The 13,717-nt window shown below is 45.8% G+C and overlaps 2 protein-coding genes across 3 annotated transcripts in view; both read right to left on the bottom strand.

Moving 5' to 3' along the window:
• LOC141103142 (inter-alpha-trypsin inhibitor heavy chain H3-like) overlaps window positions 1-13,717 on the bottom strand; it is a 221,679-nt gene that overhangs the window by 31,971 nt on the left and 175,991 nt on the right. Inside the window, exon 15 of one of the 2 annotated variants that reach the window (XM_073592420.1) lies at window positions 1,287-1,313. The exons of the other annotated variant lie outside the window; for it this stretch is intronic. Coding sequence (XP_073448521.1) covers window positions 1,287-1,313 — 27 coding nt within the window. The remainder of the gene's footprint in view (window positions 1-1,286; window positions 1,314-13,717) is intronic. 2 annotated transcript variants of the gene reach the window in all.
• On the bottom strand, window positions 1,343-12,700 carry LOC141103143 (uncharacterized). The gene is made up of 2 exons (XM_073592422.1): window positions 2,189-12,700; window positions 1,343-2,115 (listed from the first exon to the last, which is right to left on the bottom strand). Exon 1 carries the CDS (start codon window positions 5,218-5,220, stop codon window positions 4,147-4,149), a length of 1,074 nt encoding a protein of 357 aa, XP_073448523.1. The 5' UTR covers window positions 5,221-12,700; the 3' UTR covers window positions 1,343-2,115; window positions 2,189-4,146.

The following is a 13,717-nucleotide window of genomic DNA, read 5'->3' as shown; positions in this document are numbered from 1 at the left end:
AGGGAGCTGTGTAACATGCAGGGGTCCAGAGCTGGGGGGCTGTGTAACATGTAAGGGTCCAGAGCTGTGGAGGCTGTGTAACATGCAGGGGTCCAGAGCTGGGGGGCTGTGTAACATGCAGGTGTCCAGAGCTGGGGGGCTGTGTAACATGCAGGGGTCCAGAGCTGGGGGGCGTGTCACATGCATGGGTCCAGAGCTCTGGGGGGCTGTGTAATGTGCAGGGGTCCAGAGCTCTGGGGGGCTGTGTAATGTGCAGGGGTCCAGAGCTCTGGGTGGGGGCTGTGTAACATACAGGGGTCCAGCGCTGCAGGGGGGGCTGCGCAATGTGCAGGGTCCAGAGCTGTGGGGGGCTGTGTAACAGGCAGGGGCCCAGAGCAGCAGGGGGGCTGTGTAATGTGCAGGGGTCCAGACCTGGGGGGCTGTGTAATGCGCACAGAGCTGGGGGGGCTGTGTAACATGCAGGGGTCCAGAGTTGCGGGGGGGGGGAAGGTCTGTGTAACCATAGCTCCCAACTGTCCCTGATTTCGAGGGACTGTCCCTGATTTGGAGCAATGTCCCTCTGTCCCTTGTTCCCCATCATTTGTCCCTCATTTTGGTATACATAGTTGTATATAAAATGCACTTTTTAATCTTTCAAAAAATGTTTTCCAGTGCTAAACCTTTCATCCAAATTCTAAATGGTTGCATTTGTAAATTCTAAAAGCCAATATAAAGGAATAGTAGTGGTAAAAAAAAGCCCTTGTAAAGAGGTCCAGAGGTGCGGGGGCTGTGTAATGTAAAGTAGGCCAGAGGTGCGGAGGTGCGGGGGCTGTGTAATGTGCAGGGGGTTGTGTAATGTAAAGCTTTGTATTAGTAAAGTGAGGTAAACCTGTACTATTATTACTATGTTAGGATTACCATTATCTTAATTTATTAGCAGGTGAATGCGGCCCTCCATGCATTCACATATATTGAATCCAGCCCTTACGTGGAAAAAAGGTTGCTGACCCCTGGTCTAGTCCATCCAAATTTGCTAGTCTAACACTACCCTCTCCCCAGACTGACAGTACTGCTGTACAAAGGTGTCTACTTTACTACTTGAAATAAAGGAAAAAAGCCTAATAAAAGAAAACAAATGCAGCCACCATATCTAAGGATTGATAAGTTGCAATAAATTACATTTTTATTTTTTGGTTTAACCCCACTTTGAGCCTAATATGCTGCTTTTTAAAGATTTTAGCAATATGTTATCCATTTTTATAATTGACACATGTTATCAAGAAGTACGGTAATATTTAAATTCTTACATTGATGGGGTGAATTGTGGTCTTGAGCTGTAGAATATAAATCACAAATACAATTAAAACAAAACATCTCACAACAAATAGATTTTAAATAATTTTAACAATGAAAAATAATGAATATTACTAAATAAATCATATTCAGTTGACAGTGGGCTAAACAGACCCCTGATGCCTCACTATTGATACAGAGAAAGGGACTGAGGACATAGATTCCTCCATCCATTTCTCTGCAGCCTTAGTAAATGAACATGCACTGTACAGAGGCTCCTGTTCATTCACAAACTGAAGCATAGTAAACACAGTTTACACAGTCTACTATGCTTCAGTCATGAATGAACACAGTAAGTGATTGGTACTGATCACTCATTGTGTTCATTCACAAAAGAAAGGGGCCACTAATGACATATTTACTGGCCCCTTTTCCTACTCTCCATCCTGAAAGCAGGAGGCAGAAAATGAGAGGAGTGAAGCCGGCAGCGCAGCGGGGATGGGGGGGGGGGGGGGACAGGTGGAATTTAATCCTGAACAGGGAGGGTAATCAGTGAGGCAGTGGGGGGCAATTACAGGTACCGTTGTCCTGTGTGTCTCTCCCTGCAGCAGCTGAAAGCGGGCGTGAGGGAGGAGAACCTGGCTTTTAGCTGCTGCAGGGCGATACACAAAGTGGATCGTTTCCTGCAATTGCCCCACCTTACCAATTATCCCCTCTCCTGCTCACATCTGATGCCCCTACTGCCCAGGCTCCCCTGCTAGCCCAGGCCTGCTGCACGACCTCCCGCCCCTTATTGGTGGCCCTGCTGAGATCATTTAGAATTTATTGTAAGGTACATTTGACCTGCAGACCTGTTCATATCTATGGTTAGCTGCCTAAAAACCCCGCTCGGGGGACCTTTTTCCATTTATTTGACCTGCAGTTATCTTCTTGCTGATCTACTTTTGAAGGGAAGATAAAAAGGTCTAAAGTGAACAATAGTCTATTGACATTGGCCTTTTACATGGCAAAAGCAAATATACGATCCTTCCCAATGATTCTACCCCACACTTCCCTCCTGCATTAATACCTTAGCCCCAGTGCCTTGGATTAGCATAAACAAGAGATACCTGTCCAGTCTTCCAATCCTTTAATAAATCAGCTTTCTGCCTTTTTGCTTCCTGTCCCTCTGATCAACATATCCTAAAAATCATTGTGAATGCAATACGGTTTAAAATAAATGAAATACTTACATTCACCTTGTGAATGAGAACAGGTGGAAAGATAGAGAAAAAGAAAATATCACAAAATGAAAAAAAGAAAACAAATCAGTAAATGAGGATTCTACAAATTCATATTTTAATCTGTAATTGCGTCAACTAAAAGAAGAAGGCAAAATAATATAAGACAGTTCTTTGCATGGTTCACTAAGGAGAGATTTTCCTTTGCTTTCTGCTGTGTCACAGGGACAGAGTGAGTAAAGTCTAATAAAACACTTTTTACGATTTGAGTGGTGAAAAGGTTAGTATCTGTCAGGTTTTTATAACCCCAATATTTTCTTAGTTTCTGCTGTGTCACTGGAACAGGAAATGGGTAAAATGCTCCCATCGATATACATTTATATATGTATGAGTTTGTGCAATGATTTATTCCTTTGTAAATCATCCATCAAGTTAAAATCCAAATCTAGTCGATAGAATCTGTCAGTTTCATATTGCTCTCTGTGACCTTATTAGGGATTTCATCATCAGGACAAAATAGTGCAGCACAGACAGCAATACAAGCATTGTTGGAAATTGTAGCCCCTCCTCATACTATTAAAAAATGTGGCTTATTCTTTTTCATGTCCCAGCTGACATGTCGTAAGGATCAGAAAAAAAACCCCCAACAAAGTCAGTGATAAAAAACACATTCATTGAACATCAAATAATGCCTTTGGCAGCTTCTTTAGACTTATGGCATGTGCAAGTTCTACAATAAAAACATAAATGTTACCAATATGTAGAATAAAAAAACAAATAAAAATACATAAATCAAATAGTCAAAGAGATAGTAGGCAATAATAGGGATGTTAATAGTAATGAAAAGAATGATATAAGTAAAAACAGTATAAAAATATATACAATTATAGACATTGTACAGGACATCAGGATTGAGTGCTGAATGGCAGGTATATTCCCCCACTATTTGGGTTGTGGTCCCTTTAAGGGGGATGATTAGAACATCATGTTGAGTACTCAGGAGTTCCCACCCATGCAGGGGAAGGGCTTCTGGGCTAGCCTGGCTGGAGAGGAGATGACTGGTTTTCAGTGCTCTCTGGATTGCTAAGACCTTAGAGAAGAAAATTGATTTGGGTCCATTTGTTTTTATTCTAGTGAGCGTTGCATGAATGTTCTAATAACATTCTTTTTGTATTGGTGTTGAGAGACTATTTGTATAATTTGTATGTGCATGGCCCAACAATGTAATTTGATAATGGGGAAATTAATTCAACTTAAAGTGGAGGTAAACTCCACTTTTGAACTTGTACCTACAGATAAACCTATACTAAGGCTTACCTGTAGGTACAGTGAATATCTCCTAAAAAACTTGCACAGGAGATATTCACAAGCGATGCAAAGCGTGACGTCACTGGCACGTGTGCTCTGAAGGGACAGCCATTCATACAGCCAGAGCCTGCAAACCCAGAAGGAAGACCGTGTGAAGATAGCAGCGCTGCACAGGTAAGTCTGTTGCAGGTATGCGCTGCACAGGTAAGTCTGTCATAGTGTGCTAGTATGCAGTGAATACTAGTACATTATGACTTAAACTAGGAGGAAAAAATTGCGGTGCGCAAAACGCGTTGCAGTGGAAAATGGGTGTGGTTTCAATTATATGCTAAAAAACGTCCGTGGCTTAAAGGGCGTGGTTAAATAGAGTCTTAGTTGACTTACATAGTGGAGAATGTAGAAAGAAAAAAAGAAAAAGAAAGGAGGGACGGAGGGAGAAAGAAAGAAAGGAGGGACGGAGGGAGAAAGAAAGAAAGGAGGGACGGAGGGAGAAAGGAGGGACGGAGGGAGAAAGGAGGGACGGAGGGAGAAAGGAGGGACGGAGGGAGAAAGAAAGAAAGAAAGAAAGAAAGAAAGAAAGAAAGAAAGAAAGAAAGAAAGAGGGACGGAGGGAGAAAGAAAGAAAGAGAGAAAGAAAGAGGGACAGAGGGTGAGAGAAAGGAAAGAAAGAAAGAGGGACAGAGGGGGAGAGAAAAAAAAAAGAAATAAAGAAAGAGGGATGGAGGGAGAGAGAAAGAGAGATGGAGAGATGCAGAGAGAAAGAAAGAGGGAGGAAGCAAAGAAAGAAAAAGAAAGAAAGAGAACATGGAGGGACAGAGAGGGAGGGAGAAAGAAAGAGAGAGGGAAAGAAAAAAAGAGAAAGAAAGAGGGAAGGAGAGAGAGAGAGAGAGAGAGAGAGAGAGAGAGAGAGAGAGAGAGAGAGAGAAGTTAAGAAAGAGGAATGGAGAGAGAGAGAGAAGAAAGGAAAGAAAGATGGAGGGAGAGAGAAACGGGAATGGAGAGAGAAAGAAAGAGGGATTGAGAAAGAAAGAGGGCTGGAGGGAGGACGAGAGAAAGAAAAAGGGTTGGAGTTAGGCAGAGGGAAAGAAAGAGGGATGAAGATGGACAGAGGGAGAGAGAGAGAAAGAAAGAGAAGGAAAAAAAAAAAAAAAACGGGTGGGAAAGAGAGAGAAAAGGAGAAAGAAAGAGGGATGGAGGGAGAGAGAAAGAAAGAGGAATGGAGGGAAGGAGAGAGAAAAAAAGAGGGATGGAGGGAGAGTGAAAGAATCAAAGAGGGAGGGAGAGAAAAAGAAAGAAAGAAAGCGGGATGGAGGGAGGGAGAGAGAGAAAAAGGGAGAGAGAGAGAGAGAAAGAAAGAGGGAGAGGAGGGAGGAAGGAAGAGAGAGACACCCGACTCCTGCCTACTATATACAGGTTCCATGTCCTTTGTTCAACCTGAATTTAAACACACATCTGTTCTGTTGTTTCTCTCCTCATTTAGTAGCACGGCTAAACAGGACCTGGTGCAAACCCATTCACGACCCATTTTCAATGCCCTGGCTGAGGGAAGGAGGTTCTCACCCAAGATTTGACGGTACATGGCCCTGTCCATCGTCCCTTTCATGCAGTAAAGTTGTCCTGTCCCCTTAGCAGAAAAACACCACCAAAGCACAATGTTTCCACCTCCATGTTTGACGGTGGGGTTGGTGTTCTTGGGGTCATAGGCAGCATTCCTCCTCCTCCAAATACAGCGAGTTGAGTTGATGCCAAAGAGCTCGATTTTGGTCTCATCTGACCACAACACTTTCACCCAGTTCTCCTCTTAATCATTCAGATGTTCATTAGCTAAACTTCAGACAGGCCTGTACATGTGCTTTCTTGAGCAGGGGGATCTTGTGTGTGCTGCAGGATTTCAGTCCTTCATGGAGTAGTGTGTTACCAATTGTTTTCTTGGTGACTATGGTCCCAGCTGCCTTGAGATCACTGACAAGATTCTCTCGTGTAGTTCTGGGCTGATTCCTCACCATTCTCATGATCACTGAAACCCCACAAGGTGAGATCTTGCATGGAGCCCCAGACCAAGGGAAATTGACAGTTAATTTATGTTTCTTCCATTTGTGAATAATCGCACTAACTATTGTCACCCTCTCACCAAGCTGCTTGGCGATGGTCTTGTAGCCCATTCCAGCCTTGTGTAGGTCTACAATCTTTTCCCTGACATCCTTGGACAGCTCTTTGGTCTTGGCCATGGTGGAGAGATTGGAATCTGATTGATTTCTTCTGTGGACAGGTGTCTTTTATACAGGTAACAAGCTGAGATTAGGTTCACTCCCTTTAAGGGAGTTCTGTTCCCCTAGTCCCTCATGACGAACAGCGGCAGTGAACCAATCAGGGTAGGCTGGAGTAGAATTATGGGACATGGGAGCACTGCTCAATAGAAGTAACGGGGGCTTGGACTACAGACCATGTATGAGAAGGAAGAGAACTGAAGACTTCCAGAGCAGTTCACCGGAGGTCTGGGGAGAGCAGTGTGGGATGAAACAGCGCAAGGACCAGCTGTAGCACTTTGTATCTATATCTAAGGACCAGGGGTTGTACCAAGCTGTGACCTGTGTTAAGGGACTGAGCCACTGCAAGGACACTGTCTTTGCTTTGCTGAGGACCAGAGTCATCCCAGGCAACCCAGAGGTGAGTGGACATCTAACCAGAGGGACCACTGCTGCTGGGTCTGGTGAGAGGGCCTTGCGGTCATAACCTGTTGCTACTAGAGAGACTGAGCCATTTAGGAACTGACTGCACAGGTACCTAGTAGCCACATTGCTGCCTGCAGGTTTGACTGGACCTGTTCTCATGTGCACCAGTGGTACAACTGGGCCCCAATGCTAGCCAGCTGAAGAGTTAGGACTAAAGACTGCTGCTTTACAGTTGCTACAGAGAGGCCTTTGCCCATTGCTTAGTTTAAGAGGTACCTTTCAAGGGACACTGCAACAGACTCTGGCCATTCTCTAATGCCGCGTACACATGGTCGGATTTTCCGACAGGAAATGTTGGATGTGAGCTTGTTGTCGGAAAGTCCGACCGTGTGTATGCTCCATCGAACATTTGCTGTCGGACTTTCCGCCAACAAATGTTTGCTAGCAGGTTTTCAAATTTTCTGGAAACAAAACTTTGTTTTCGTAAAGTCCGATCGTGTGTACACAAATCCGACGCACAAAAGTTCATGCATGCTCGGAATCAAGCAGAAGGAGCCGCACTGGCTATTGAACTTCCTTCTTCTCGGCTCATCGTACGTCTTGTACGTCACCACGTTCCCACATTCGTAATTGTTGGCCAACATTTGTGTGACCGTGTGTATGCAAGACAAGTTTGAGCCAACATCCTTCAAACAAAAATCAACGGTTTTATTGGCGGAAAGTCCGATCGCGTGTACGGGGCATTGGAGTGCACTCTAAATCAGTTATAGTAATCTTATCTATACTGCAGCTAATGTTTATATGCATTGCTTATTGCTGATTTCAGTCTAGTGGTACAGAACTCCATTCTAAATGACTGTGGCATAGCGATTACATTGTCTAGCAAACTGTGTCTGTATCTACCTACTGTATGCTCATTTGTGCTCATACCATCATTTACTTAAATCCATGCATTTGGGGGGATTTACTAAAACTGGAGCAGCTCTCCCGAGAAACGAATCAGCTGTCAGGTTTTATTGTCTTAATTGAACAAGCAGACGTTAGAAGCTGACTGGCTAGTGGTACCATGCACAGCTGCACCAGACTCTGAGTGCTCCAGTTTTAGTAAATCTCTCCTATGGGTCTTTTGTCTATTTTCTGGTATTACAAACCACTTCCAGAATAGGCCTTTTCTGGCACTTTTTGTTTACATGTAACAATCAGTATTTTTTGCTAGAAAATTACTTAGAACCCCCAAACATTATATATTTTTTAAAGCAGTGGCCCTAGAGAATAAATTGGTGGGTTTTGCAATTTTTTTATGTCACACAGTATTTGCGCAGCAGTTTTTCAAACACATTTTTTGTAAAAAAATACACTTTTTTGAATCTTAATGCAAAAAAACACAATACATAACCCAATTTTTGTAAGTTATAAAAGGTGGTGTTATGCCAAGTAAATAGATACTAAACATGCCATGTCAAATTGCGCACACCTGTGCAACAGCGACAAACAATGTAAATCTTACTATCCACAGGTGACACGTTAAAAGCCTTTACAGGTTACCATTTTACATTTACAGGGGAGTTCTGAAGCTATAATTACTGCCCATGATCTGACGTTCGCGGGGTTACCTCATATGTTTGGGACAATCCCTGTTTGTGTGCCTGCAGGACCTACGCATGCATTCACCTTTGAGTGAGAGCACAAAGGGATGGGGCACTTCACTTTTTTTTTTTTTTATGAATTATTAATTAATTAAAATTTTGTTTTTACACTGTTGCTTAAAAAAAAATGTATACCACTTTTACTTCTGACACAAGGAATGTAAAAAAATGGGTTTCTTTCTCCAAGATTTCCTCTTCCAGGTGAGCGGGTGTGTAGGGGTATAGGTACTTTTATTCCTCTGCTACCTTCTTGATTATAATCCTCTGTATCTTGGACAGCCAAAGCAGGGTCTTAAGGTCTCCATATCCGGGTAGGACCTGGGCGTCTGGAGCACGCTGAACCGAGCACCCAGCAACGACATCTGGCTTATGATCAGGCTTAGTTACAAGCATGGGTGTAATAGGGTGAACTTTGGGAACCCATTGAGCCCGACGATCTAACTCAAAAGATCTGGTGATACTGATCAGCGGAGCTGCATTGGCAGACAGCTTAATTTTCACATTAGCAGCAGTAGTAGGAGAGAACTTCACCTTCCTGCACATTACTCATTGGCTCCTCATCACTGGCGTTCCACTTCTCGGTACAGGACAAAGTGCCCGAAAACAGTTCCGATAGCCCATTAGACAGAACGTTCTAAACAGTTATGGTAGAACGCTCTTCGGCCGAGATATAATTGTGCTTGCCTTAACTGGCACAACTGTATTATCTTTTTTAACGGCCACAGGCATTACCTCCCCTACAAGCACACTGCTTGCATTCCTCACTGGCTTACCTGACTTCGGCACTCTTTTCCCCAGTGGTTTGGATATTAGGGTGAGCAGTTGGGCCCGACCGCGGCCTAGAGGAGCGACTGGTGCGCTGGGTCCTAGGGTAGTCATTGAAGCAGGGATAGGACTCTGGAGATGGCTGGTGGGCTCTGGATATCATTCCCAGCCGGGATAGCGACATTCTTGTCCTAATCGACTTGTAGTGTCTACTGAGGTTGAGTTGGGGAAACAACTTCGAACAGGTGCTCTCCGCAACCTCCGCAGACGACCCAAGGCCTCAAATGCGTGGTCAGACCGAAACATCTCTCACAGATCAGTCCCAAGGCCTCATAGCCTCCAGCCGTATACAGGGCAAGCTTACCCTTCGGTGTATAACGCACTCCAGTGTCAGTCAGGACAGGTTTTGCCACCTGGAGCGTACTTTTTCCAATCTGCCATCTCGCTTATGAACCACGCCTTCTTTCTCTCCAACCCACAATCAAACACACGTGGCAGCAGTTCCTTATCCTTCTCTGAAGAGTGGGAACTCCTCCCCCTGCCAACAGATTGGTGCAGACACTCTGGAAACTTTCGCGCCCGCCTCCTTCATGCTGCGGCGCACCAAGACTGTAATGGAGTCCATTTTGGAGTCTGTCTTAACCCTCACAGCGCTGGTAGCAAGTGTCAAAAGACCAGGCTGATTCTCTCCTATGAGCAATGAGACTTGTTGGTTCTTTCCCATGTTGTTAGAATGCATGACAACACAGTCTATTAGAAGTATAGATGTTACTTGCCGCCTTCTCACAGAGCCAGACGAAATCCCGATGAAGCTGAAGCCAGTTGCTATGGGCAACTGCTGCGAGGATAACGCCTTTGCCCCACGTTGTGTGCCAAATGTAGCAAGGTCCCAGACCTCCTTCGGTCTAATGAGAACCTCCAGGGCCATAGATAGCTGACATTCTCCTGTATATGGTGGGTTGTGAGGCATGGTGGGTGTAATGCCAGTTAGATTCATTGGGCGCCAGACACTTCTTGAATGCAAAGAGATTTTTTTTTCTCTTGAACAGAACTTTGGGAGAGAGGGTTAGGGCCAGAACACCCTTAGGCAGTTGCAATGTTAATTGACAGACTCCAAGACTTCTACAGGAAGACAGCCATGTAGGAATGCTGTCTCCTGTGGCAACAGTCTTTAACAGTTTCTAACACAAAGTGTAACAGTTCCATCACTTCCACTACAATCACTTATTGTAGTTCTTCAACCCACTGAGCTACCAGTCTCTCTCTCACTAAACTAGACAATTCTCTGCCACTGAATCCCTTGAGCTCTTCCAATCTTCACAGTAGTATCTTCCTCAAGCGTCACACCCACCTCTCTGCTGGGTCCCTATCTTGGCATTTCAGATATTTATCAAGCTTCACCCCACTGGCCTGCTCGGTCCCTGGCTTGACACCTGCTGAAGTTTCCCGATTCTTCACTGTCCCTGGTTGGTGAGAATTCTGCTCAGTTACTTGCTTCAGCTACTCACTGTGGTCTCTGGTAAATCGTCCCTTAGTGACAACAGCTTTCCCCCACTTAACTGTCACTTCTGGTTGGACTGCAAGCCCAATCCCAACTCTGCGCTGCTCTCTTGCTTCTGGATAAGCCCTCAGACAGCCTTTTCCCAGTAGGCCAGGGCATTTAAGAAAACCTCTGCCCATTGGCTGAGATACCCCATATACCCATAATCTGACCTTGCAGTGCCCTTGTCTTATCCAATGCCACCAATCGCCCGGCCACCTAGCGGCAAAATAGAGAAGTGCAGCAATTACAGACTTATGCCCCGTACACACGGTCGGAATTTCCAACAAATGTTCGATGTGAGCTTGTTGTCGGAAATTCAGACCATGTGTAGGCTCTATCGATGTCTGGGCTGGGCTCAGCCCTTCCTTCCTCGAGCTGGCCGCTCAGCTGTCAGGTAATTGCCAGCTCCTTTCTCTCCACAATGACTCAGCTGTTGATGACCTGCTGTTCAGTCCTGGCTACTTAAAGCCATCCAGTTCACTTCAGCTCTGCCTTCGCCTTTGGTCACATCTCAGAGACTTTCTCCTGCGTTCCTGTTAAAGACTTGCTCGGCTGACGTCTCTTCTGACTCCTGATCCTGCTTGCTGTACTACTACGTTGATCTCTGGCTCTCTGACATTGGCATTGGCTGACTACCCAATCTGGTTACTGAACTCTGGCTATGTATTAACTACGCTTACTCTGTTTACCTTTTTATTATTATTAAACAAGAGTGATTAACTGTACTTCTGTCTCGGTCTGATTCATGGTTTCTGACAGTAGGCGAAGGTCATGAATTCAGAAGATGCAGTCAGTCCACTTGTTGTTTTTTCCAGATTGGATGACCAGGATCACCGCATGGATCAGTTTGCCTTGGCGTTACAAATGCTCCTGAGTCACATGGCTCACCTGGAATCTCCCACTGTGGCCACCCCGGTACAATTTGTGTTGCAGGCTGTACCTGCTACTGCTCCAGTCTCTGTGCAGGCACCCGCCTCGAGTATTACCTCAATAAGAGGCATGTCTGGTTCCGCTCCGCTTCCCCAGCTTCCCCTTGAATTCAGCTTCCTGTTTGTCCCCGTTTATGGCGAACTATGGTTTCCAACCTTCTGTGTTGCCTGCCTCGTTTATTCTGCAGAGTATTCCTGCATTAGAGGAGCATCTCCGTGGCATTCGTTCCACTTGGGCACAAGTCCAGGAGGTTTTGCGACATGCTAACGATAGGTACAGACTCCATGCTGACCGCAAACGCCTGCCTGCACCTTCCTACCAGGTTGTGGACAGAGTCTGGCTGTCGTCTTGCAACCTCCGACTTCATGTTCCTTCTTTGAAGTTCGCACCTCGGTTTATTGGGCCTTTCCGTATCCTTTGCAGGATTAACCCAGTGGCTTACGCGTTGGACCTTCCTCCTAGTATGCGCATATTTAATGTGTTTCATGTCTCCTTATTGAAACCTTTGGTCTGCAACCACTTTACCACCTCGGTGCCATGTCCTCACCCTGTACAGGTTGAGAACCATGAGGAGTATGAAGTATAATCCATTGTTGACTTCCGTAGGTTCCGTGGGCAAATACAGTACCTGGTGCATTGGAAGGGGTACGGTACGAAGGAACGATCTTGGGTCTCATCCTTGGACGTACATGCCCCTGTCCTCCTCCGTAATTTCCATAGACGTTTTCCCCTCAAGCCCGATGGTCCTCCGAGGGGGAGGGGTCATTGAGGAGGGGGTACTGTCAGGGCTTGGCTCAGCCCTTCCTTCTCTCAGCTGTCGGCTATTTGCCAGCTCCTTTCTCTCCACAGTGACTCAGCTGTTGATGATCTGCTCATCAGTCCTGGCTACTTAAAGCCGTCCAGCTCACTTCATCTCTGCCTTCGCCTTTGGTCACATCTCAGAGACTTTCTCCTGCGTTCCTGTTGAAGACTTGCTTGGCTGACATCCCTTCTGGCTCCTGATCCTGCTTGCTGTACTACTACGTTGATCTCTGGCTCTCTGACATTGGCATTGGCTGACTACCCAATCTGGTTACTGAACTCTGGCTATGTATTGACTTCGCTTACTCTGTTTACCTTTTTATTATTAATAAACAAGTGTGATTTACTGTACTTCTGTCTCAGTCTGATTCATGATTTCTAATGATCGGACATTTTCTACAAACAAAATTTGAGATCTGGATCTCAAATTTTCCGACAACAAAATTGTCAGAAATTCCGATCGTGTGTACACAATTCCGACGCACAAAATTCCACGCATGCTTGGAATCAAGCAGAAGAGCCACACTGGCTATTGAACTTCATTTTTCTCGGCTCGTCGTATGTGTTGTACATCACCGCCCTCTTGACCTTCGGAATTTCCGACAACATTTGTGTGACCTTGTGTATGAAAGACAAGTTTGAGCCAACATCCATTGGAAAAAAAACAGGAATTTTGTTGTCGGAATGTGCGATCGCGTGTACACGGCATTAGAGTGAAATCAATTGATCCTCAACAATTAGCCAAGGTAGCTATACCTGGCAGGTAAATTTAGGAGCAACCCTGCCTAAACACCAGCGTGCTACATTCTGTATCCATGAGCGTTTGCTGAACTTTTTTTGGGGGGGGGGCATCATTTTAAGGTTGGAGGCTGCGGAGTGCGGACATGGTACAAGAGGTGGTTGGAGGCTGCGGACATGATACAGAAGGTGGTTGGAGACTACAGACATGATACAGCAGGTGGTTGGAAGCTGCAGAGTGCGGACATTGGACGCAAGGTGGTCAGAGGCTGCAGACAGGATACAGGAGGTGGTTGGAGGCTGCAGACATGATACAGGAGGTGGTTGGAGGCTGTGTGGTGCAGACATGGTACGAGAGATGGTTGGAGGCTGCGGACATGATACAGGAGGTGGTTGGAGGATGAGGACATCACATACTATAGATATAGCAGCCATGGATGGATGGTGCAGGGGTCCGGTCTCTAGGATTCAGTGTGGTTGTGCTCACAGTGGAGTGGTGGGAGTCTCCCTCCAGCAGCCATGGATCCATGGCTGCTGGAGAGAGTCTCCCACCATTCCACTGTGAGCACAGCCACACTGAGTTGTGGAGACCGGACCCCTGCACCATCTATCATGGATGGTGCAGGGGTCTGGTCTCCATGTGATCATGCTTACAGTGGCATTGTGGTGGTGGGAGTCCCCACAGGCTCCAGCCGGGGTCCGGTCTCTGGTTTGGGAGGCATGTCCGCTGATATGCTGCTGACTCAGCGGCAGTGGAGTGCTAACTGTTGTCCATTCAAAAATGGTGCCAGATGGCGCCATAACATCATTAACTCTCCACAC

This window comes from Aquarana catesbeiana, linkage group LG07, assembly GCF_042186555.1.
Source record: "Aquarana catesbeiana isolate 2022-GZ linkage group LG07, ASM4218655v1, whole genome shotgun sequence".
NCBI lineage: Eukaryota > Metazoa > Chordata > Amphibia > Anura > Ranidae > Aquarana > Aquarana catesbeiana.
This window is presented reverse-complemented; position numbering and strand designations above follow the sequence as displayed.